The following is a 26,152-nucleotide window of genomic DNA, read 5'->3' on the forward strand; positions in this document are numbered from 1 at the left end:
GTTAGCATTTTATACAGACACGGGGAGGCGGGGGGGGGAGATAATAATAGTAGCACGGAACTAATACAGACTATCGCATATAAAAGTGTTTCTTTAACCTAAATAGTTTCCCGTTCCTTAAAGTCATCTGGCAAAAGAACGTCTCATTTGTTTTAAAAGAACGTATCTTTTTATCTACTATCCACAACCTAAATTATAAACAAAGGTACAATTCTTCGAGTTCCACGTTTCATATCCAGCAACTAAAATGTCTTATTACGTCCGGCTTTCAGGCTAACCTGAACAGAGTACAAGCTAAAACAGTTTAAATTTAATATTGCTATCGTCTGGGTTATTTCGCCGTGTAGTCTGGTAGATTTCCACCAACGTTTCAGAGGTCCTTGCTGCCTCAGTCATCGCTGTAAAAACCTCAAATCCTACACAGTTTAAATTAAATTAAGAAGGGAGAAGTTATAAAAAGCAACTGGGCAGTCGCAGAGTCCCTAAATTCCAAAACATCCGTGCCAAATTTTATACAAATCAGTTTATATGTGCTTTTAAGTTACCCGACGAATGCGAACATGCATGAAAAGGGTAGATTTTCCCTCGTACCACGACAAGACGCAATGACATGACTCATGAAATTGATACTGAAGTGCCCTACTCCGCTATTTCTATCGATTCCATACTCCGGTGTCAAATTAAAATGGACATTACCACCTACAGCCTACGTTTAAATCAACGACCATTTCTGCAGCTAGGCGTAAGAACACAATAAAGAAAACGGGTCCCTAGGATCGCTGTTTCTTAAGACCGCCATTCACGATCGCTCCAGATGGATGACATCCGAATGGATGACGTCCAAACGGATGTCGTCCAAAGAGGTACTACATTCACGGTCGCGTCACGCCAGCCGCGGTTTGTTGTCCCTCTGTGAAGTGCGTGGTGTTTGCGATGGACGAAGAATTGGTACTAGCTACGGCAGTATGCCTGTATATTAAAAGGAGGAAACCAAATCGAAAGTGGTCAAAGCAATGGCTCTTAAATAGAAGCAATTTAAGTCCTTATGCTCCTTTCTGAAGCAACTTCTAAGGGAATTTTCTTTGTTGGCGGTAGGATCTTTGGTTTTAAATAAAATCACCAATTCTTCCATTGCTAAGCTTCTTTTAGCTTTATCATGATAGTCTTCATTACTTATCTGCCACAAACATGGCAACTCTCTATATTTATCAATCACCTCAATAACAAACTCACGACTCGACATTATACAAGTTTGGACTTCACTGGGCGAAGGCTCGTGGCAGACTGGCATGAGAATGGACCACGTTTCCGCCACTCACGAACCGATTTGGAGTGGCTCGATCGCCGATTCCCCCATTCACGATACGATGGCGCGATGGAGTGATCGGATGGATTATGGCTCGACAGAATATCCAAACGAGCCCACCACGCCACGCCAATGGACTTCAGTTTCCGCATTCACGGTACAATTTTGGAGCGACACCGCGCCATTTGGACGAATGGAGCGATCGTGAATGGCGGCCTTATCATCAGCTTCCCGTGTCTGGTCAGCTTCGTAGGCGATCATAACCACTTTTATAGTGCATAAAGCGATCAATATCCACCGCTGTTCCTATGTTTGAGCGCGTTTTAGAGGTGCTTGTCGCTTTCAGACCTGATGATGGAGACAGCAAGTACCTCTGAATCAGACGACACAGTACACCAACCCAGAAGACAGTCATGTTCGATTTAAATTCGCTCTGCTTGTTGACTATTAATGTTTCGTAACACGGTGGTCTAGCGGTTAGAACGCTGGCCTTGTAATCCTGGAGTCTCGGGTTCGATTCCCGGCGGTGCCCGAATTTATAACTTGTGTTGGGCAAGGCCGTGGTCTAGGCAACACGGAGTTTTCCTCCGTGGCATCCCAACAATTACTCCATTCACACACAGAAGAAGGCAATGGCAAACCACTTCTGGATCATCTGCCAAGAACGTATATGAACAGGTCCCAGTCCGAGAAAAGGATGGAAGGATCCTGTTCATATGGACCTGTCGTCAGACAGAACACTAAATAAATAAATAACATTCAAAAGAGAACCTTATCGGGTTACACCGAGGGCAACCAAGTATTGCGTGACAGTGGTTTTCTGTAAGAACCCCATATTTTTGAGCTAGTACGACAGCCCGAATTCTGTACAACCGTGGGCCTACAGGCTGCATTTCCTGGAGGAACACGTTACCCGCCACCCATCCCTACGCCATAACGACATAAAGGCAGCAGCTGATGCGAATACTCATCCCATTACGCACAAGCATTACAACTGCTTGCATTACCTAAGAAATACTACGTAAGACGCAATAATAGCCACGTGGCTTGAACACAAAAGGAAGGAAAAAATCCTCCCTCAACGTTTCCTTTCCGGGTCTCCCCCCACCTACTTACATACCTTCAACCCCTCCTTCAACAGCTTTTGGCGGGACAAGAATCCTTTTCATTCCATTAGCACAGTCCAACGTACAAGATTTGCTCCACAAAGAGATCGGTCACAAACCATAGTACGAGGTTGCGTCAGTGCGCAATCATTTGTTAATAATGCAGGTCTGTAAGGAAATGGTCTCCCTGAGACGTCAACAACTAGCCAAGGACATCCATCCCCCTTTTCATGCACCCCACAGAAGAACACAATAGCTTTAGTGCAGATAAAAAGAAACCAACGGATTTCCAAGAACCCAGACATCGATGCAGCTGAGGAAGATTGGACTTGCTGAGACCGTTACGATCAGCTGGTCTTGAAATGTGCGTAGAACGGAGCTTCTGAAGAAAAACTAGACAACGATTCACAACTAAACCATGAGACGAACGAGTTTACTAACACCAAGTTTAAAATTATATTAATTTTCTAAAAAACACCGATTTAAGAAAATATAAAAATTAAACACAAGATGAGAGAGTCAAAGAGACAGATGACGTTCAAGATGCACAGACGTCAAACTGCTTACCCGCGGTTTCAAAATATACGTTCCGAAATCTGTCAATAATATCACGTGTCATTTACAGCTATATTTGCGTAGGTTTATTAGAATATACACGGGCAAAGATTAAACTGTTCAAGAATAGTTGATACTGCACACATAAAAGTTAAATAACAGATAATTTATATATTTTACTAGCCTCACTATACAGCGCAAAACTCATCTTCTTAAGTTACATATAAATTAATTAGACCAAGTCTTGCGAGAACTATGAAACATAATCTCGAAGATTAAAAGTCTAATTAGACCTCTGAATTTCTTAAAACGTGTGTATATCGCGGGAACAGGTTAAATCCATACATCACAACTTTACTATCATGAATACATCGTTATCTACATCTTACATTTTTTACACTTTGGCAAATTATATTCCCAAGGGTTCACGTTCATATGTCAATTTTATACTTATATTTCTATTGATCGTCAAACATGCCTTGTTATAACTTTCCGAAAGTTTATCACGTGCTTAACATTTAGAACTTCAACCCTGTTACACCCCCCCCCCCATACTCCTTTATCCTGGCACCTGCCAGATAATTGTACAATACGAGCAAGTTTGCCTCAAAACACCTGCACACGGAACACATTTTGCATCTAATATGCGATTTATCTAGGAGTAATCTTGGGGGGGGGGGGGGAGGGGGGAGGCAAAACATTTTCAATGCAAACTCAAAATTCACAGTGAGCCCCTAATATCAGACAATGTCAAAAGGTAAAACAAACGCTTAGCTCTGTGCCTGCCAGCTCCTCTCAACAGAAGCAATTTCTTGCTTATATTATCATCTCCTTATAAGAAAGTCAATTGAAAAACAACCCTTCCAGACACAGGGGGCAGAAAGGCAACTTCCTGTAACAAGAGTGAACTAACTCTACATCGTCTGAAATTAAACTACGTTAATAACCGCGTAGAAATGTGCTGATGGTTCAGTAGTTAATTGATTTCCTGGATACGTTTTTTTTTAGATTTATCCATCTTCTCCGACTTACAATCGAAAATACTTATCGATCATTTTATCCGATGCAATACCATGAAACAATCTCAACATTCGATATAACGTGTTAATTACCTCAACCGCCTATCACACCATCTTTTTTAATATAGTCACATAACACTGTTACATTTTAAAAAAAATAGTTCAGATTCGAGGGCACCAGGAACAGAAAATGTACAGGGAAAGTGCGGAATTTTAAGAAGTTATCTCAGTTTAATTGTTAAGAAGACATTTATAATCCACCGAGAACACCTTCACTATAAAATTTCGTGATACATAAGCCAGTAATGTTCTAAACAGGGTTAAGCGAAACGGTCCTACACGCATGCGTGTGTTACAAAGAACATACAGAGAGGAATGGTCCCGTCTCTGCCATGAAGAGACCATCCATCCAACCGCCAAAAAATCTCTCTCCAATCCTTAAGAAATTAGACCGATAAAAAAGTGAAACTTGTCCTTGGGGGGGGGGGGGGTAAGGGTGAAGCCACAGAATCCAGAACCCACAGGAATATTTTCATGTTACCAGCTGTGACTTAATATTTAAGAGACCTAGAGCATTAATATAGGCCTTCAGCTTTGTGAAAGGCACAGAGACGACAGTTTAGTTTTAATAATACTGACATTACTGAAAGAGCTACCATCAGCTGTTCCGTCTGCATCAGTAGGAGGCATGACCGATCCCTTCCGGTAAGATAGGAAATGACGTGTCCTATCATCACCTTCTTAAGACCAATCCCCTCCTCTGTTAAAAGTTCAACGCCTTGCATTCATCCTGATAGGCCTACATGCTGATAACACAAACCTATGGTCCTATTATGTTAAAGAAATCGTTGTGTACAGTAGTGTTAAAATATTTGGTAACGTCAGTTACAATTAAAAATGAACATTAGTACGAGATTAAAGCGGTTGGGATATTTAGTTTAAAATACTGAATTCGCCGTACATAACCATGGTAACCTACAGAAAGCCTCCCTGATTCAAATTCACTTCGTTCCGGTTGAAGTAAAGCTGATGGCCTCTGAAACTTTAGTAAACTTCTACCACAAGCCAGCCATTTTCTTAGTCACCGACGTCAGAATCTGACATCCTACTAAACGTTTTACGTCAAATGCCCCGCCAAAACTATCTTCCCTGATTTGATTATTCTAACAACATTTGGTGGATATTAACAAATTATGAAGCTCTCATGTAACTTTATCCTTCAAAAAATTCTCCTCAGAAAAAAAAAATCACATAAAGTTTTCCTTAGAATTAATTCAAATAAATTATATTTTGAACTGCACATTTCGAGAGATTATATGGATTCTAATGTTCCGTGAACAAACTTAAATGATGGTTTTAACAGTCGGTTCGTTGTGAGAAGTGACACACATTAACGACGGAGTCTCTCAAATACGAAAACACCGGAACTTAGCACGTGCTAAACTACATTCTAAAGCAGTGGTATACAACCTGGGGTGCGCGTACCCCCGGGGGTACGCGAAGACATCTTAGGGGGTACGTGAAATTTAAAATATATATATTATTTTATGATAAACACTGAATAATCAGTAATGTAATTTATTTAATTTATTTTAGATGTAGATTATATACTATGTATAACTTGAATTATACACCAACAACTTTGGGGGGTAGAAAGTTGAAGAGAAATTATATCTGAGGGTACGCGAACAAAAAAGGTTGAATACGACTGTTCTAAAGCAATGGCAAAGACATCCCAGGTGATAGGGAAGTAGCGTCTATTGGTTCTGCCCGGACGCCTTTGTCCTTCAATTAAAACGAAGTCTGAAATATAACAAACTTTACAGAAACGTACATGGTAGAAAATTACTTCGGAAACCGAGTGATAAGACGATTATTTTAAACTCATGGCAGAGTTTTATAGAAGTGGATTAATAATTATATATATATAAATATTAATTACATATTAAATTCTGGAAATGCTTGCTATTTCTCAGTTCAACATATTTTGTCTTCCCGTCTGATTTCTAAGAACCTGAAAATTAAAGTGTACAAAACAATAATCTTGCCTGTTGTTTTGTATGGGTGCGAAACATGGTCTCTCACTCAGAGGGAGGAACACAGATTGCAGGTGTTTGAGAATTGGGTGTTGAGGAGGATATTTGGGCCTAAGAGAGAAGACCATGGGTCATAGAGAAACCTGCATAATGAAGAGCTTAAAAATCTGTACTCCTTCCCCAGTATTGTCAGGGTGATTAAGTCGAGAAGAATTAGATGGGCGAGGCATGTAGCGCGCATGGATGGAACAAGAGGTGTGCACCGGGTACTGGTTGGGAAGCCTGAGGGGAAGAGACCTCTGTGGAGACCTAGACGTAGATGGGAGGATAACCTCAGACGGGATCTATGGGAGATAGGAGTTGAAGGAAACTGGATTTTGTTGGCCCAGGACAGGGTCCGGTGGAGGGCTTTGGTTAATTCGGTGATGAACCTTCGGGTTTCATAAGCTATCTAGTTGGTTGGGTCCACTATTTGGGAAGCCTGAGGGGAAGAGACCGCTGGTGAGACCTAGACGTAGATGGGAGGATAATCTCAGGCGGGATCTATGGGAGATAGGAGTTGAAGGAGACTGGATTTCGTTGGCCCAGGACAGGGTCCGGTGGAGGGCTTTGGTTAATTCGGTGATGAACCTTCGGGTTCGGTAAGCCATCTAGTTAGTTATTATTATATATTATTATTAATTACTATTAACTATTAACCGCGGAGTGTGATCCATACGTTTGAACGGCCATGCCCTGAGACGTAACGTCACCATCTTGACGTTACGCAATCCAAACGGATAAATGGTCTATTTCTCAGTGAGTGATGTAAGAATACGACGTAGGGCAGCAGATGTGTGGAAATGGAGTGGGAAACAGCGAGGGACACGAAGAATGACAGCTATTGAATAAGGAAATCTCGATGGGGATCAAAACGCGCATTCAGTTGTTGTTTTTTTTCCCCTTAAGACCGCTTCTTTTCTGTCTCAGTTTATGTACTTACTTCCTACTCCTTATGTGAAAGAGATTTGATGCTATTCCAATGGAACCGGCGTAGTAAATACAAGCGTAAATCGGGAAGGATCTGCTGGAGTGGGCAGTAACGATCCGACGACAAAAATTAAGTTGCGGGCGAAGACTTAAATCGCAAAAAACGATTAATCGAAACAAATGAGAATCGTGAACCTGTGGTTCATACGATATTTCCCTACTGGAGATGACCTCAATAAGACACTAAATCAGCGTTTCTCAACCTATGGTACGTGAACTAAGTACGAAAATCAAAAGATAATATTAACATAAATAAGTTTTCCCTTAACGCATTTGATTTAGTGGTACCCCAGCGAAAAAGGGGTTAGAACCCCTGCCCTAAAGGAATGATATAAAGTCACCGGACATTCTGTATATGGCCAAATGTAATACTTTACTTGGTAAAACAGTGTTCAGAAGTACACATTTCAAATTATACATACACAAGATTTGATGTTAAGGCGTGGAAAAGCCAAACGAGACTGTTAAAAGAATTCAAAAATCTTACGTACAAAAATTAGAAAAAAAGTGACTGACGTATGTGGAAAATATCGATAATATAGACAGGCTTAATTTAACGATCATGTATAAGGAACAGGTACAGATAATTGACCAAAGATGACAAAAAATTACAAACTAACCGGACAAAGAGCGAATATAATGATTTTGAGCCCGGTATAAGAACACCCTGATCAGTGATTCGTAAGTAAGGACAAAGAACATACACACGATATGACGTCCGCTCCAAGGCGCCGCTGTGCCCTAAGACAAGATTTCATTATGTCCGATACAAACCTTAAGCTACATCGGTGCAGAGTCAAAATATCCGTCCACGAAGTACGAACCAAAATTACAGATATTTGTGGCGTGTTCTTAATTGGCGCACTTTTAATTATACCGATGTTTGAGAACAGACGTGAATCATGATGTGTCAACGATGGAATTACAGATGATTCTGTATTATACAAAAGTAAACTTAATGTCTGCTCTGGGCTCACATATACCAGTGGTATTCAACATGGGGTACGCGTACCCCCGGGGGTACGCGAAGACATCTTAGGGGGTACGTGAAATTTTAAAAAAAAATATTATTTTATGATAAACACTGAATAATCAGTAATGTAATTTATTTAATTTATTTTAGATGTAGATTATATACTATGTATAACTTGAATTATACACCAACAACTTTGGGGGTACAAGTTGAAGAGAAATTATATCTGGGGGTACGCGAAGACATCTCAGGGGGTACGTGAAATTTTTAAAAAAATATATTATTTTATGATAAACACTGAATAATCAGTAATGTAATTTATTTAATTTATTTTAGATGTAGATTATATACTATGTATAACTTGAATTATACACCAATAACTTTGGGGGTACAAAGTTGAAGTGAAATTATATCTGGGGGTACACGAACAAAAAAGGTTGAATACCACTGACATAGACGACATTTTCCATTGTCATTCCAATGTAATGAAAAGTTTTGAACCACATCTTCACCTATGAAATGTTTTAGGTACGTACTGCAGAACATTCAGATAATAATTTTAAGAACAGACAGTGTTATGAGTTAACCAAACATTATATCTTTCACGCAGATTATATTTAATCTGAGTTTGATACTCTGGGCGTCAGAGATGCATCCGATTCAACTGTTCAGCTCTTCAGCTGTTGTCGTGTATAACACAAAGAGACGGAAGACTAATTTTTAATTATTCACGAGTTTAAAGAACATACACCCAGTGGCAGATAGCAGACACATCCATCAGCAGAAGAAATTTCCTTTGAGTAAGTAGCACACAAATAACACGTGCTAACACAATTTCCCTACTTTTCAAAATCAATTCATTTATTTACGTTATACATTCCATAATTTGAGGAAAATAAAAATGAGTCTCCTTCCACAAGAACTTCATTCAAAACGAGATGTACGTATAATATAAAAGAGGTTCCGAAAGTGATGCTAGTCCGCAGAACAATTGCGATCACAAAATTATTAAACAAAATTAATAAAAATCACAAATAAGTAGCGCACAATTGACAAGATTCTTCAGGAATAAATTAGTCGGAGTATCAATTTGTTTATTCTCATATTAGCAGCACAACCACAGAGCATTATAGCTGGAAGAAAGAAAGAAAGAAAAAAAGAGAAAAGAAAAGAAAGAAAGAAGAGAAGAGCCCATCAGACCCTCGGCGAATTTCAGATGGTCAGGGGGAAGTAGTTTTGGAACGCGGTAATGTCAAAGACCACTCTATTTATCCTCCAAGTTGAAGAACCCGTCATGGATCTAGTCAGGAAAGGGCAATAACGTACAAGAAGTTTTCGAGATTACGTTCTTATCGGCAGGAACGCAAGCAGCTGTTGACAAGTCCTGTCCTCCCACCGGCAAACTTACTGAATACAATCGACTTAAGGTGAGGGCGGGTGAGGGCAAAGACGGTAGAGGGTGACGTGTAAGACCACCACCTGGCATACACAGAAGACCAAGCAGGCGACACCCGTATCCAAAAGACATCTCCTTCCCCTACCATCCTAACAGCGGATGTACGAGCAGGAGGAAAATTACGCAGTATTTCAGACCGATTGCAGAAAAAAAAGATGCACGAAGTCTTTTATTCTGAAACATTCTTATTCCCACCTCTGGAGAGAGAGAGAGAGAGAGAGAGAGAGAGAGAGAGAGAGAGAGAGAGAGAGAGAGAGAGATTGTATGTCTATACATCTACAGACGCTGTGGAGCATTCAATCGCAAAACAGGATCTTCAGAGGTAACTTTCTAAGAAACTGTCGAGACCTGCCCGCCAAAATGTATTCAGCTGTTTTCTAAGAATTATTACGTCATTAAACACATGATTCAACGTGACGATGGGGGATTGTTCCGAAAGCTTTAATGGAACTAACATTTTGAAAATAAAACTGTATGGGCTCAAACAGGCTTTGCAAGTTTGATAACATAATTCCAGTTATGATGAAACTATTTTCATTGCTAAAAATTCTGTACGTTAATAACAGAATGCAAGGTCAAGTCACAGAATAAATACACTAATTCTACAAACACTTAAATTATTTATCTCCAGTGATGCAGTGTTCAAGTGTTACAAAGTTCAAATATTTGGGAACAACAATAACAAATCAAAATGATACTCGTGAGGAAGTTAGGAGGAGACTAAATTCCGGAAATGCTTGCTACTTCTCAGTTCAAAATATTTTGTCTTCCCGTCTGATTTCTAAGAAGCTGAAAATTAAAGTATACAAAACAATAATTTTGCCTGTTGTTTTGTATGGGTGCGAAACATGGTCTCTCACCCCAAGGGAGGAACATTGATTTTAGGTGTTTGAAAACAGGGTGTTGAGGAGGATATTTGGGCCTAAGAGGGAAGACGATGGTGCATGGAGAAAACTGCATAATGACGAGCTTAAAAATCTGTACTCTTCCCCCAATATTGTCAAGGTGATTAAGTTGATAAGAATGAGATGGGCTGGGCATGTAGCACGCATGGATGGGACAAGAGGTGTGCACCGTGTACTGGTTTGGAAGCCTGAGGGGAAGAGACCTCTGTGGAGACCTAGACGTAGATGTGAGGATAACGTCAGGCGGGATCTATGGGATACAGGAGATGAAGGAGACTGGATTTTGTTGGCGCAGGACAAGGTCCGGTGGAGGGCTTTGGTTAATTCGGTGATGAACCTTCGGGTTCCCTAAGTCAGCTAGTTAGTTAGTTAGATACAGTGTTAAAATAATTTCCACTGTACAAGGAAACAACAATCTAAAAGTGTCTTATATATATACTATGAACACTGACAACCCCTTATTAAAATTAATTACTATTTGAATTTTTCCTTTGAATGTGATAACCATTTTGCACCATTCACAGAAAATACTTTGTTGCAAAACTCACTTTCTTACTTCCTACAATGACAAAACAATAATTACACATTTTCCTACGAAATGTGCACTGAAACATTTGCTAGAAAGAACATGTTGCTGTTAAGTAATGCCAAATTGTTAATGCCAATGAACCAAGAGCATTTATGTTTTTACGAGAAATGATGGTTTGCCCTTTTCAAATAGTTAAAAATACATGCTTTCACAGAAGAACACTGAATCACTGAATTTTAAGAAACATAAAACTTATTTTAAATTCTTACCCTGAATAGTCAGCTTCCTCTTCAAGCAAAACCACCATCTTCTTTCACTGAACATATATTTAATTATATTGTAATCGATGCATAATCCGTAACATAAAAAAACATATCTCTTCATGATGCACAGGAAAAAAAGCTGCTTGAAATTTGTAGTTTGATATTTATGCAGTCAAACATACTTCGGCTCATGCATAACAAAAAATGTTATGTAGTTGTCTTAAAATGACGTTAACATTAAGTATGTAATGGATTTGATTGCCGGCCAAAAAAAGTGATAATAAACCAAAAAATATGCAGTGCAAAACTTTTTCGAAAATATTAATATTAAAAACAGCACCTCCTATAAGATAATTTTAATTTACTACACTTTAAACAATGAAAGTAGAAATTATTATCAAATTCGTTCATAAGTGATTCACTAATCTGAGGTTCGCAAACGTAACTTATCGGACTCTTTAAAATGTGTAACGTATTCTTTCTACGAGTTAAAGACATTCAATAACACGCATAAGTTGTTCAGTATTTTGGGATTCAGCTGGGCTAAACACAAAAGAGAAACATCAAACATACAAAACATAACCTAAAACATTCGAGGTCATAACAAGACTAGCATCTTTAAAACCTTATTTTTCCTTGAAGGAAGAACTGAAATTAACATCTAAACACCATACGTCTTTCTGAATGTGATATTGGTGATGTCAAATGGAAAAACTCTCATAAAATAATATTGATACTGCACAGAAGCTCTCGTAAATAGTTATAATGTGGAAGAAGAAACTGCTGAAACAATAATCTTGTACAAGTATAATTATGTACATATTACGCTTGATGCTAAAGTCTTGTTATGATCATCCTGAAACAGAGAAAACAATTAATATAAATTTCTTTCATCTTACTGTTGCTGGGGTAGTAATAAGCCAGGAGCTGCTGTGGTTGAAGTGGATGGATAACCTGAAACAATGGAAATGAAGCGTATGATAATACAAATTTACAAACATCAACTGGTTAACGATGTCTAAAATAATTTCTCTTTACTCTGAAAATGATTGTTAAAGCACTCTAAATGGCCAAGTTTGATCACCGCTAACCGGGCATGCCATAGTAACTGCAACAAAGTCTTCAAATTCTTGCTCATGACTCGTGCCTCGTAGTTCTCAGCATAGAAATTTGTAAGAAAATAATATTTAGAATATACTTGTGTGGACTATGTTTATTTCACTGTTCGTACAACCCAATGATGATGGTCACATTTACATACAATCACAATGTCAAACAATCATAGAAGGATAATAAAATTGAGTTTCACTAAAAAAATTACAATTACAATTACCATATTAAATTCACACTATACCTCCTCTCCCCCGTGTGCCTACATGGCATGCAATGGGATGGCTTTTTATTTAGAACATAAAGAATACATGAAAACCCCATGAGGTATGTATGAATTCAGTAATTACATATGTAGTTTAGAATTGGCCTACCAATCAGAAATTCAGAGAGCAATAAACAAACTGAGTTCAACCCTTACTTAACTAATATATACCTTGAAGAAAACTAAACGCCACAGGCCTAATTGAAAATCATCTCGTTATTATTGTTCCACACACACTTGCAAATTGTTTGAACACAAACCCTTAAAGCTAGGAAATAAATTCTCGACACTTCAACGTAAAACAAACAACTCAAGTGTATTATTTAAGAACAACTACACACATAAAACTGCAGAATGCAATATCACTTGCAAATGTATAAGAAAATGATACGAATACAAGTAATGGTTACTTAAAAATGGCGGTAACTCGAACCGTATCGTAATTGATAGTAAGTTAAACTCAAACCGTAACATTAATTTCCGTATTTAACTAAAAGTTTCAGATTGAACATTGCTGGAACCGCAAAGCAAAGAAGAAATTGAGAATTTGAAATTAATAAGAAAAATATTGCCGAAACCCGGGATCGAACCAGGGACCTTTAGATCTTCAGTCTAACGCTCTCCCAACTGAGCTATTTCGGCACACAATATGAACACTCCATTCCATCCTTTACCTTGAAAGAAAAGACAATTAAAACCTGAATAACTAATGTTAGTTAATTCCAAACTATTTTATTAATGAATTTGGTTTTTTGAACAACCAAAAAGTAAAACACGAAATCAGGCATTTCTGCATATTTTTACTTATAAGCATAACATTTGAGTAACATCGGTACTGCCACCTGTTGAAAGAGAATTGTAAACGCCAGTACATATTGTCCCACTTCTCCCATCTGGCGACCAAATGTCAAACTTCTTCAAAAGTCGGCTCCGATGGAAGACTGTAGCTATACGAATAATGTTCACGTAACGAAGATCCACGAGTATCATATATTCATTATCTCTGCATCAATGTCCATAATATATCTGTACTTAAAATTGTATTTTACTCCAAAATCCCAATCTCATGCTAAAAAATATTTTTCATCAATTCTATGTAATGGACATTGGGTATCAAACAGTTCATAATCTTATCTTCCTGGCTGCTAAAAACCAAAAGCTTTAAATATATAAAACTACATTTTTAACAGTTGTATGGAATGGGTGTGAAACTTGACCCCCAACATTACAGAAACAACACCGACTTGCCTGTCCGATAACAGAATGCTAAGGATAACAAACATAAATAAAACCAAATGCTATAAAATGCTATTCTCTATGGAAATAATTAATTCTAAACAACTACTTACGGTGGTCTCCTGATGAACTGCTGTTGTTGGTACCTGCTACTGCATGCTGGTTCTCATTAGAATCATAATGTTTAGAACTTCTAACCCTGAGATCATCAGACACTGTCACATTTTGGTGCAATTTCTTGGAATCATTTCTCCCCCTCCTTACATTTGGTATACACATTGTATCATTACACTGAACTGCATTATGCTGTTTCTTTCTCCACTCGCAAATTTCTATATGAATTTCCTGCACCAGCCTTGTTTGTTCCTCCACATTCAGTAAACACCCACTTTCTAATACATTTGGTTTTGGTATGTTTCCCATCGTGCCAACAGCATCATTCTGTTTGTCACTTTGTTCTTTACCATTTTTTTCTGTATATTTAGAGACTTCATATGGTTTTGTTTTATTTCTATTATAAAATAATTCCACATTATTAATGAGGGATAAATATTGATTCACAGGTATAATAGGAACATGTGCGCGCAATGAGCATTGACGCTGTTTCTGCAAAAATCTGTGTCTCGCTGATTGACTTGAAACTAGATGTTTCGTTGCGTCTTGTTCAGCAGACGCACTTTTCACACTCGATGGAAATGATGGTTCACCGCCAAATAGAATATCAGTTTCCAAGTCACAAGTTTGTTTACTTGCAATTGCTGCCACATCCAAGCGAGCACCAAGTGGTTGTACTGTTGAGGCGTTACATTTTTTCTGCAACATGCATATAAAAGAACTATTAACATTTAAACAGAAACCTTTAGTGCAGGTACAGTAGCCACTTAGTCTGCTTCAAGTTGAGTTATTAAAGTAATTTATTCTCATATTCTATAAAATTTTACTATGAATTACAGTCTAATTTCATAAAATACAAAGTTTCACATGAATATGACTAAAGCATAAGACTATCGTCCTTACTGAAAAAATAAGCTTGGATAATGCACAAAATTGTCCATATCAATTAAAGTGGGCCAAATTAAAACTCTGGAAGAAAGAAGACACAAGATCCAGGGGACCAGAGGGGAAAGATATTATCAATTAATGGCCACCTGAAACTGATCATTCAAACAAATATTTGACACCACAACAAGCAGAGGCAGATACACTGGCAACTTTGCGTACTGCTCCAACAGTTGCTGCATTCTTAGTCCCAAATTTGTTAACAAACTCACAAGTTACTTATTTGTTTCTATTTTAAAATCTGTGAGTCATGGAACAGTGGCACCTTTACTCTGTGTTATGTAATAAAAAGAAAAAAAACTTACTTGAATGGCTCTTGAAGTACCAGACAGGGCCGATTTATTCGTAAATGTAATATGGGATTTTCTCTGTATTTTAAAGTCTTCTTTTTTACCACTCTGTTTTCTTCTTGATGTTGTGTTCGATTTTTCATTATTAGGTGATGCTAACTTGCCATTAGTTTTCTTCAGGACTGCAGATGATTTCCTGAAGTAGTAGAACCATGTCAGAATTTGGAAATTTGATTTTACAGCTATATAACAATAATGAAAGGTGCTTGTGCTATAAAACTTTCTTGGGCATTAGATCAAGATCCAACAACATAAAACATAATATCCCATGATATAAACAGATAGATGAATTCTTTAGCTCAGGGATTCTCAATCTTTTAGTACCTGGGGCCACATTGGCCATTTCTTATCATTATCATTAATTATCACTGATAATTATTTACAAAAGTAAAAAAAGCAATCAAGGGGCTAAAGTGACTTGCCTTCCATATACGTATCACATCATCATAAATAAATTACAATTACCATTTTGTTTTATTGCCTTGTGGCTGAGACTTTGAAGTCTGCTGTTGCACCTGTGAATGTTCTTCTTGCTCCTCTAAATCACTTGTTATAAAGCCTGGCAGGTTACTAACAATGTTTGATCGTATAAGTACACCATCTCGAAGATTCCTACTGCCAACTTTAAACACAGTATCAAAGTGCTTCTTAACTTTAACACAAGGACGTGGACCGCTACCTGATGCCAACAAACTATGCACAGACACCTGTTTGCTTTTCAGTTTCTTTCCTATCATTGCAGATTAAAAATCTGTATTCTGTCCCGAACGACAAATATGACAGTGACAAAACCAGGTAGCTGAAATAACACAGCAATAGATTAGCCAAATTAATACAAAATCTCAATTGGCTAAATTTATGTTAGAACTAAGTTCAAGAACAGACAAATAATTATATTATTGCAGCATTAACCACACACAGCCATTAAAATGCAAGGAGATAAATTATTGGTGATCAGACAGCAATAATACCTCATACCAACAACCAACATGTATAGCAAATTCCATGAGGTTAATAAAAGCAGTGAGGGGTGAATGTGTTCTGAATACATTTTGTAAAGGTAAGTAAATAAAGTCTGAACAGCAGTTACAACATGTGAATATGCTATAATATGAATCTGCTAAGCCTATCTTGATGATAGCATGACAGTGATTTTAGAATAAACGTTATTTATATAACACAGATCCTTCAAAGGCTGAAGCCAAGGATGTAAAACATGTCATACCACAAATACAACACTTATTTCCAGTAGAAATATGAATTACACAGTTATGACAGTCAACTGCTCTTGTGACAAAAGTAATTACATAAGAAATTATACCCACTATTGCTTGAATATTTTTATAATAGATGGGAATTTTTGGTTGAGGTAAATTCTTCAGTGGAGTAGGAGTGAAAAGAGTCGTGAACACATTACACGAAATAACAGTTAAAATGTTGACGTAACGAAAACGGACATATGACGATACTCAGCCCTACGCTAAAGTCGACAGATCTGTACACATCACCACACTTATTATACAATACAGTTAAATTACGAAGGCACTTTCATGATTGTACAAGAAACCGTCTTCATGCTAGATTTCCAAACCAGGCGCAGTCAATATCGACTACTATCGACACACATTAACTTCAACAACATCGATAGATATTGTTTAGTATATTTACAACGAAAAAATATTTACCTAACCTATAAATCTCCATTACATCTATAGCTATTTTCTCAGTACCAAACATATTAAGTATTATAAAAAGTTAAAACAGTCAGATTTGGAGCATATTTAAAAGTGTAAGGCTAATTGTCGAGATTTTACATTTTCATTTATAATTTTTGTTTGTATAATAATGTATCTCGCGAATTTGCTAGAAAACGTTGCTGATTGATTCCTATGTGTAATAGATTTCCACGTGATAGTCCATATGACAAAGCTTTTCAGTTTTTACAATAAATAAATGCTTTGAGTTGGCTAATTTTGTAAAATTACTATATTTCATTCTAGATTTAATCTTATCACTCATGCCTAACCTATAAGAACATGTGATTGCAGGCAATACACAAATAATTCACCTTCAGTTTTATTTTTGAAAACTGTACAGCATAGTATATATAATTTGTTATATGTATTTAATTAATTCTGTTTGCTATTGCAGAAAAAATGTCTGCGAATATTCCAGGAATAGATGCTCTAAATACTGATGCTGAACAGGTTAAGTCAGTAAGTATATCATAGATCTAAATCAGTTATATGAAAGTAATTGTGACTAAAGTTTGCCAGGCATGGACTCAACAGAACTAAGAGGTATTTCCAGGCTGCTGTGAAATAGAGTTGAACAAAGCATGTTATTATAGTTTTCCCAGTTACATGCTTTTCATTCATTATGTGATGCCTTTTATTCGTGTTTATTTTGTAACAACTTCTGGCCAAAATCTGCATTTTCTCACACTCACATTGTCCATTTCCCTGTTTTTTTATTTACCATATCACTGAGTCAGCCTTCCAGACTGCACAAAGGTGCAATGTGACATAATTTAAATCTTTTTTTACAAACATTTCAGTGGGTGAAAAACACAGGGAAACTGATAAACATGCTTTGCCAAGAATAGGTACATTAGTGTATTATGTATGTCATGTTTGAGTCACCCGATAATGTATTCTTTATTAAGCTTATTATGTTGTAAAGCTGCAGGTATTTCAGTATCCTTATTGTGTTATGTAAAATACTAATGGACTTATGCTTGTATTATTTTTTAGTTTCGGGACTTCTTAATGTCTTATAACAAACTGTCAGAGTTGTGCTTCAATGACTGTATATGGGATTTTACATCAAGAACAGTTAAAGCACAAGAGGTATATAGCAAACCAGACTACTCTGTTATTCTGAGTCATGATAACAAGTGTGGTATGTTTTTACAGAATTAATGTGATTTCAGAAAGCTGTCTCTCTTTTTTTTCCCTAGGATAAGTGTGCTTTAAACTGCATGGAGAAATATTTGAAGATGAATCAGCGTATTTCACAGAGATTTCAAGAATTCCAGATTATAGCAAATGAAAATGCAATAGCTGCAGCCCAAAAAACAGGTGCCATTCCTCGATGATAAAACCTGCTGTTAGTTTTACATACTTATATTGCCAGAAACTGCTGATGTCAGAAAGTTATTTGTGTGAAAATTGGGCTAAAGAGCTGTTACACAACATTAGGATTTAAAGGACTTTAATAGCCCATCCATATTTTTGTTATACCTTATGAAAATAATAATGTTTTTCTGTTTTGTGTACTATGTAGACATATGAAAAATAAATTGATATGAATAAAGAAAATACATTTTAACCACTTCAATTTTGCAAACATGATTCATAGATGTGGCTAGTCAGATACCATATTTGATAGGGACTAAAATTCTATAAACATATATCCATAATCAAATATTATTTGAGAACATCCAAATATCAGTCAGCCAGTACCCTCCCCATCGTGCATTCATTTTATGCATTTGGGGCAAAATGTAAAACAATGGGGCCCACATAGAACTGAATTATTATTCTTAAGTTCAGACACATTTATACTCCTGTATCTCGAATGTTGAAATGAAACTGGAAGTTTTTGGAAACAGAATTAAAGAATAATAAATCAATCACGGTTAAATGGCAGTTGAATTCTTCCGAAGAAACTGGTTGTGATCTGATCAAAACTTGACTGAATCATGTAGAACTACCAATAGGATGTGTAAAATACAAGGAAGGAAGGAACATTTTCACATCGGTATATCGACACTTAGCACAGAGTATCAATTTATTTGTTATGTTTACCTAACAGTCTTTGGTACTACATGTCTCTGCAGTATTTATCCATACAAAAATAAATTAAAAACACAATAAGATAAATATTTTACATCCCTTAATCTTAAACCAGATATTGGTGATAGTCTTACTATACCTAGGCAAGACACTATTATGGATAAATAATATTTAAGTTATCATAAAAACTAATTTTAGGTTATAACTTAATTCATAGATGGACACAATTTTCTTTTACCCTCTGACAAATGCTGCCAAAAGAAGTAAGCTAACAATTGTGTACTGTCTTCAGGATCTGGTTAGATCTTTACTTTAAAGCATGAAACAAAATAACTTTATGCAATATAGATTATAAATAAATAAGAATGAATATTTATGAATAGGGTATGAAACTGTAGTTTAAAAATACTTGTATATTTTCATAATTGATTGATTTTATAAGTGTCACCAGTCTATGGGTGTATAACTTTAATACAAATTATGAAATACTTATTAGAGTTATCCTACTTTCTCTATTAAATCTCATATACAGTGGAGATTATTTTTCATGTTGGGAACTGATCATATTTCAGTATCAACTGTTAGTACTATAAGTCTCAATAGGTCTATGATGAATTACATATTTTCAAAAATTAAATTCTTCTTAAATTAATTATGTTTTTGAGCACTTGTCATAAACGACAGGCAAATTACATTTCTGCATTTCCCTGTCTCATGGCAATTCCTGTGTTTAAACCTTCGTATCAAATGTATTCTGCTTTTGCAATTATTATTTTCAGATTATATTTGAACCTTACACGTCTCGCAGCTGATACAAGCGCTTTTTAAATATATTTCATATAGCTTCATTATGTGAAATGTTGGCAAGGATCTCACTCGTAACTTCTGGGGAAGATGTGATGGTTGTGGTGACAGAAGTATTAGGGGGAATTGTGGAAGAGACGACTGCTTGCTCCACCTGTGTAGCTACCTCACAGTTACGGCCAGTGAACCCTTCAGCGCAGAGACATCGGTAGTTCCCATCTTCTTCTGTGAGACTTACGCAGGTTGCTCCGTTTTCACATACGTCTTTGTTCATGTCACAGTATTTGAGCTCTGTGAATACAAGATATGAAATGAGTAGACTAAGAAGGTCTTCTTTAGTTCAATGTTCAGATCCACACTCTTTCTTAATATTTATAATGAGATAATAATAATATAATATTCGTTACCTTCGTCACATAATATACCGCCCCATCCAGGCTCACAATTACATTCCCAAGGGCGATGACATGTACCATGAACGCACCCAGGGTAAGGAAAACACTCATCACAGTTCTTGCCGGTCCAGCCCACCTTACACCTACGTCAGAAGAAAGGTACAATTAATATAATTGTAAAAGGACTATATTATAATAACTGATGTGTAAAATATTAGATAAATTCTGTTAAGATTTGATACTGATATTCAAAATGGGATCCAAATTTGAAAGTACAAAATATAGAAGCTGAAAAAAATACTCAAAAAAGGTGCACTTGATGGATGCAGCACTGTACTCCAGTTAATAGTAACTTTGTATAAATTTGCCATGTAGTATGCTTTAATGTTCAATTAAGTTGATAGTTTAGATGTGGTTATAGTCACATATGCAAGCATACCAATACCTACAAAACAGGTTTAAGAAGATTTTGGTACATATTTATACCATCGTATTTAATGAGTACCGTACCTGCATTCTCCTGGCTTTCGGCAGTAGCCTCGCTCCTTATGACAGCTCTCAGCACAGATAGCTTTAGGGGAAAAAATAATATTATTGAATTTAGGACTGATTGAATTACAGTAAATATTACTTGTGCACTATTTTGATTTATGTGGATATTTTAAATTAATTAAAACAAAATTATAAAAAATACAAAATTGACAAGATGAGGAACGTGATAAGGGCTCATAGGTAAGTTGCAATCAGGGTGTCAGTCTCATAACAGAAACAACAGTCCACAAAACCTTCAGAAATAACCTTTCACTTACAATCGCTATTCATATCTTCTGATCCTTCTGCACAAGCCCCCTACAGGTCAATTACAAACATTGTGTGTTTGTTAATAGTACTGAAACTGAACACTAGGAAGAAGTGATCGTGGCCAATTTTAAAATAAATTCTAGACTGCTTAGAACAACAGTAGGATTGTAACACTGTGATACGTACGGGTCTGACAAAGCATCCCTGAGTATCCTTCACGGCAGCGACATTCCAGAGGCTTTGTACAATATCCATGTTGACATCCTGGTAGCACTTGACAGTCGGTACATGTTTCTCCAGCCCAGCCTAGACGACACCTGAAAACAAGTCAACAGTTGAGGAAACTTATTCCTGTAATGAAATGCACCTTTATATAATTCAAGCAATTGGTCTAGAACATTTGAGTACTGTAAATGGAAATTATAAAAGTTGTAATCTTGCACCAGTGAGAATGAACGAACTATTTTAGGTTAATGTTTTATCACTTGCTAAAGTCACATTTGATATGACTTAAGTATGTGAATACCTATTGTAAGTCAATAAACTTTGTATTTAGAAGTAATAATTGCAGAAATGATTTTTCAGAGGTGTCTAGATTTTAATTAATCAGACTTTAAAGTAGTCTTTGATTTGTACTTTTATTACCTGCATTCTCCTGGCCACTCACAATAACCTCTTGTAGGATGGCAGTCCGATTTGCAGATGGCTGAAATGTAGAAAACAAGTGATTTGTAATGTTATTCATATTTTATAAACCATATTCTTTAAAGTATGTGATATTTTTATGAAAAAAATTGTAACAGCTAAGTGATACAAAGATAAAAAATGCATCTTCATAACCTATTTATTTAAGACCCATTTTATTATTTTCCCATCTGTAATAATGTCTTCTAAGCAAACTTAATAAATATACATTATAAAATGATATTCTGCACATGTTTAGTTTATTTATTCTTCTGTAAATGAACAAAGGCCAAATTCAAGTACTATATAATGAGGCCATGAATCCACTCTAGTGAATTACAGAAATATGGCAGTCATATCTTGGCAGAAATAAGTACGGAATAAACTTGCTTTACAGTAAGATTTACCAAGGAAATAGGAACAGTGATTTTACTGTGGGGATGATATCATTGTTTAATAAAATATATGCCTGCGATGCAAGTACCTCGCAGGCCACGAGTTATTATAGGTTATCACATTTGAATTGCTATATCAGTGCGTTTCATCATACCTACAACACAAATGCAGATCTTGATCTCAAAAACAAAATCTGATATTATATAATCTGTTGTTCATTGAACTATTGTTAGGAATAACATAGAAAAATATATAAATAAATATATATATATATATATATATATATATAAATAAATAAGCGTCCCGCGCCGTAGCCGCGCGGTCTGAGGCATCGTGCTTCGGACCGGAGATACGGAATGCGCGGTGGTTCGAGTCTCGGGGAAGAAGAAATTTCTCATGAGATTTTCAACCGGTGTATGGGACCGGTGCCACCCCAGCATCGTGAGGAAATTGGGGAGCTACAATGAGTAGCGTAATCCGGTCAGGAAAGCTAGCAATGGCTGGGGGTTCGTCGTGCTGACCACACGTCACTGTATATCTGGTTGGATGATCGTTCACCTCTGCTTCAGCGTGTGAACGTGAGGCCAGCAGTCAAGCTAGTCGGCTTTGGCTCTCAGAGGGCTGTTACGCCACGGATTTAATTTAATATATAATATTTAGTCTAAAGATCTTTAAAGTATGTCCTTGTGGTGATACATACCATCTCTACAGAACAAACCATCCCAACCTTTATGGCAGTTACATTCAAAGCTTGTATTGCAGTAGCCATGATGGCAGCCTGGCAGTGAGATGCATTTGTTACAGAGCTCGCCGTAGAATCCTATTGACAAGCAAAGTAAACAGTGCTGCTAAAAAGGTTCTTGAAGAACACTCACTAAAAACTTTAGCATGAATACATTAATTATGTATAATAAAGGAAACATTTAAAATTATTCATAATGATACCAAGGGCTGAACACAAATTTCTTCCGTCATTTTACCCAGCTGCATTTTTGAGGTTAGGACTTATTATAAGTTTCCCACATGATACATAAACTAGACTACACTGTGTTACATCAGGACTTGCTTTGAAGTTCTCGTCTATGTTTTGCATAGCATTCCGTCATTCCCGCCTTTTTAAATAGAAGTTGAAATAAATCATTTCTTGCTATGAATAATAAAAGCCGATATAAAAATAATTACTGTAACTCAGATATTTTAGGATTAATCTTCATCAATACCTAATTTTAATAGTAAGCACTTGGGGATGTTTGAATATCTGATAGTTGCTTATCTGGTCAAGAAATGTGGAAACTGAAGATATGACAGTGTCCATAAAACCCTTCGGCTAGAATTTATCCTGAGCCAGATTAATTCCGTTCCATTTCCTACTGAACATGTGTCAGTGTCCCAAGTGATTTGTTCCCTTCATGTTTCACAACTAAAATTTTGCACGCATTTTCTTTCATTACATACTGTTGTGAACACACATATGACTCGAATAGTTTAAATGGGAAAGCGAGTTGGAATATGAAGCCACAACAATGCTTTCAATAAATGTAAAAGCAAATATTTATAATCAACGCACCAAGTTTACAGAGACACTCGCCCGGCCTCTTGCAGTAGCCTTGCAGGGGGTCGCAACCTTTTCTGCAAATAGGAACATCGCACACATCTCCCGTCCACCCCCGCAGACATTTTACTTCGCCGTTGTCGGTGCATACGTAATGACTGTGCTCGTTCTGACTTGCAGGTACCTCGCATGCCTGGAACAACGGAAACCCGTTTCACAAACAGTACCAGAAGCTTCGAGCGATAAAGCATACTCTCCGTCCACATATTGTTGTTGTAACTGTAACGGATAACTGTCTGTCTCTTTCGAAAAATACTTCGTGTGCTGACATACGTGACGCGGAAGTATTTCAGAAAGAGAACTTCGTATAATTAAAGGCAAAGGACAGACTGATGGTGCTAATAGGCAAATATTTATAACTCCTACTTGCGAACCCGCCTAAAAAACAATAATCCATAGAACCTAATTCGGGAAGACAACGAGGTAATTCGATTCGGATTATATTTAACGTAAATAGCACGGTTTCCGACCTGGAAAGATCGATTTACAGGACAGTCGATGTAAAATCATTCCACCATAAGAAACCAAACAGACTACATATCGCAATGAAACAAGCATTCGAGTTATTCATAGAAGTCGAATCGTACGTTATTTAACGAAGCTATATCAATCGCAAAAGCGTCGAATACCACGAGATGATCATGAACTTTAAAGGATTGTGGAGTAAAGTGTCGTGGCCTGTTTACAGACCATGGAAACCATCAGCAAGGACACTTAGTGCACTTGTAGAGTTGAGACAAGGTAGCTGAGGAAAACAAGCTAGACGCGGAGCCAAGTTACTCAGGGCCATTTAACGAAGTACTAGAAATCCTCTAAATAACGCACCAAACGTAATGGTAACAGAACCAAAATTTCAACACCCTTAATACCAAAGCCCATCACTGGACACGATTCTGTGCCATTTCCATCGACCTCTCACATTACGAACCTCATCCCTAACATCAATCTTAATTTTTATCCTTCAATCTCTTCTTCAGTTTTTCATTAGACTGAAAAAGGAAAGCTATCCCGCTACGCGCCACGTAGGCGCTCAGGGGAAGACAATGTATAACTACTACTCATTCTCAACCTCGGCACTAGATGGGGTGAGTGGTCAGCGTCACGCCCCGGCCGCAGGGAAAGGACCCCTGGAACCCACTGGACAAGAGGCTGAGTTCCATTAGACTTCCCCACCAAAATTGGTAAGTTCATTCTTTGTTGTCTCCATCTTGGCCACATATCCAACCCATAAAATTATAAATGAGAATACAGAAGAGGATCCTTAAATACCAAAGAAAAGAGGGACTTACCTGTTTCTTCCACTTCGGGACATACCTAGCAGGTACTACGATGGCCGGTAAAACAGCGACGCACAAGAAGAGCGGTAGGAACGTCCGTGACATGGCAGCAGGAAGCTTTGTGACTTACACAAGACTTGCACGTCGACGAGAGACTGTCTTCTCGACTGCCGAGAGCCACTGACCTGGGTCGCCCTCACACTAGACCTACTTTTCCTTCTGTCATGGTTAGCTTTATTCAATGCCTCAACTCTTTTAAACTGCTCAATACCAATACAAACATGCCACCATGACAAAGACCTCCTGGTGATGGAACTACATAACTAGTTAGTAGTATTAACCCTGATAATGGAAGCAGCAAGGACCTCAAGAACTTTGGTAAACTTCTACCAGAAACTGACCGACGTTTCAGAGATGCATTCTGCGTCCACATCACCCAATAAATACAAATCTACCCTGAAGATAATAACTACAGTATTTGCCCGAAACCTTGGATCTCTCAACATTTCGATAGTCTCCGAAAGATGGAGCTGTACTTTGATCTCCAATCGGAAAAAAAAATCCAAGGAAAAGCATTTGTGGTTTATTTAAACACTGTCAACAGCTCAGACTATATAAATAATTCGATTACGAATTTCCAAGAAAAAATTTACTCCATAAAGTTAGTTGTAAGGTGTGAATTGCCTCAAAACGCCAAAGCCAAATTATCCAGCCGGACACAAGCCGTCTTATTTTTCTTACAATAGCGTTTACATTGTGATTAGGCAGTTTTACAGCGACCTCCTAACTGTAATAACACGCTGCCTAGAGAGACCTACTTCCTGACTCACGGACTTAACTAAACACTTGATGATTCCAGGAAAACCTGCCCAACTGCTACGGAGTGTTCTCTTAATCCACGAATATAAATGAAGGCAAATAACAACAGAAATTAAACCTGACATATAAGAGACTGCTCAAACAGAAACACCTTCAGATATCTCAGTGATTTTCTTAAAGAAAATTGTTACACGAGAATCGGTTTACAACAGTTCATCAGTATCTCTGGCTTCGGTGTTTTAACAAGTTTATAAAAACGTGGCCCCAGGTCTGGAAATTTTTGGGAACCCCTGCACTAGACAATGACCATGAAAGGAAAGAAATGAACATATAAAATACATTCTTATCAGTAGGTCAATGTTAACAATGC

General features: G+C 37.1%; 3 protein-coding genes and 1 non-coding gene across 5 annotated transcripts in view; 1 reads left to right on the forward strand and 3 right to left on the reverse strand.

Moving 5' to 3' along the window:
- LOC110831677 (uncharacterized) overlaps positions 1-16,764 on the reverse strand; it is a 170,703-nt gene extending 153,939 nt beyond the window's left edge. The window contains exons 1-5 of the mRNA XM_087359568.1: positions 16,523-16,764; positions 15,663-15,996; positions 15,153-15,333; positions 13,902-14,601; positions 12,077-12,131 (exon numbers count right to left, since the gene is read on the reverse strand). Coding sequence (XP_087215694.1) covers positions 12,077-12,131; positions 13,902-14,601; positions 15,153-15,333; positions 15,663-15,934 — 1,208 coding nt within the window. The 5' untranslated portion in view covers positions 15,935-15,996; positions 16,523-16,764. The remainder of the gene's footprint in view (positions 1-12,076; positions 12,132-13,901; positions 14,602-15,152; positions 15,334-15,662; positions 15,997-16,522) is intronic.
- On the reverse strand, positions 13,122-13,194 carry TRNAF-GAA (transfer RNA phenylalanine (anticodon GAA)). The gene has a single exon. It is a non-coding gene; the product is annotated as a tRNA-Phe (tRNA).
- Positions 16,765-16,778: 14 nt separating the features above from the next.
- On the forward strand, positions 16,779-18,536 carry Tim9a (translocase of inner membrane 9). Of its 2 annotated transcripts, none has more exons than XM_087359581.1 (4): positions 16,779-16,986; positions 17,349-17,413; positions 17,951-18,046; positions 18,157-18,536. In XM_087359581.1, exons 2-4 carry the CDS (start codon positions 17,354-17,356, stop codon positions 18,292-18,294), a joined length of 294 nt encoding a protein of 97 aa, XP_087215707.1. In that variant the 5' UTR covers positions 16,779-16,986; positions 17,349-17,353; the 3' UTR covers positions 18,295-18,536. The 2 variants fall into 2 exon arrangements, with proteins under 2 accessions (XP_087215707.1, XP_087215708.1); XM_087359582.1 differs by lacking the exon at positions 16,779-16,986 and adding an exon at positions 17,072-17,090.
- Positions 18,537-18,971: 435 nt separating this feature from the next.
- C901 (notch receptor 4 protein C901) lies at positions 18,972-25,165 on the reverse strand. Its single transcript, XM_022086801.2, has 8 exons — positions 24,976-25,165; positions 23,642-23,819; positions 22,775-22,894; positions 21,640-21,700; positions 21,181-21,311; positions 20,704-20,764; positions 20,206-20,336; positions 18,972-20,089 (listed from the first exon to the last, which is right to left on the reverse strand). Exons 1-8 carry the CDS (start codon positions 25,066-25,068, stop codon positions 19,830-19,832), a joined length of 1,035 nt encoding a protein of 344 aa, XP_021942493.2. The 5' UTR covers positions 25,069-25,165; the 3' UTR covers positions 18,972-19,829.
- Between the last annotated feature and the right edge of the window lie 987 nt (positions 25,166-26,152).

Source organism: Zootermopsis nevadensis, unplaced genomic scaffold (assembly GCF_977971745.1).
Source record: "Zootermopsis nevadensis isolate Lab colony 2312 unplaced genomic scaffold, Znev_1.0 Znev_ptg000032l, whole genome shotgun sequence".
In the NCBI taxonomy this organism is placed as follows: domain Eukaryota; kingdom Metazoa; phylum Arthropoda; class Insecta; order Blattodea; family Termopsidae; genus Zootermopsis; species Zootermopsis nevadensis.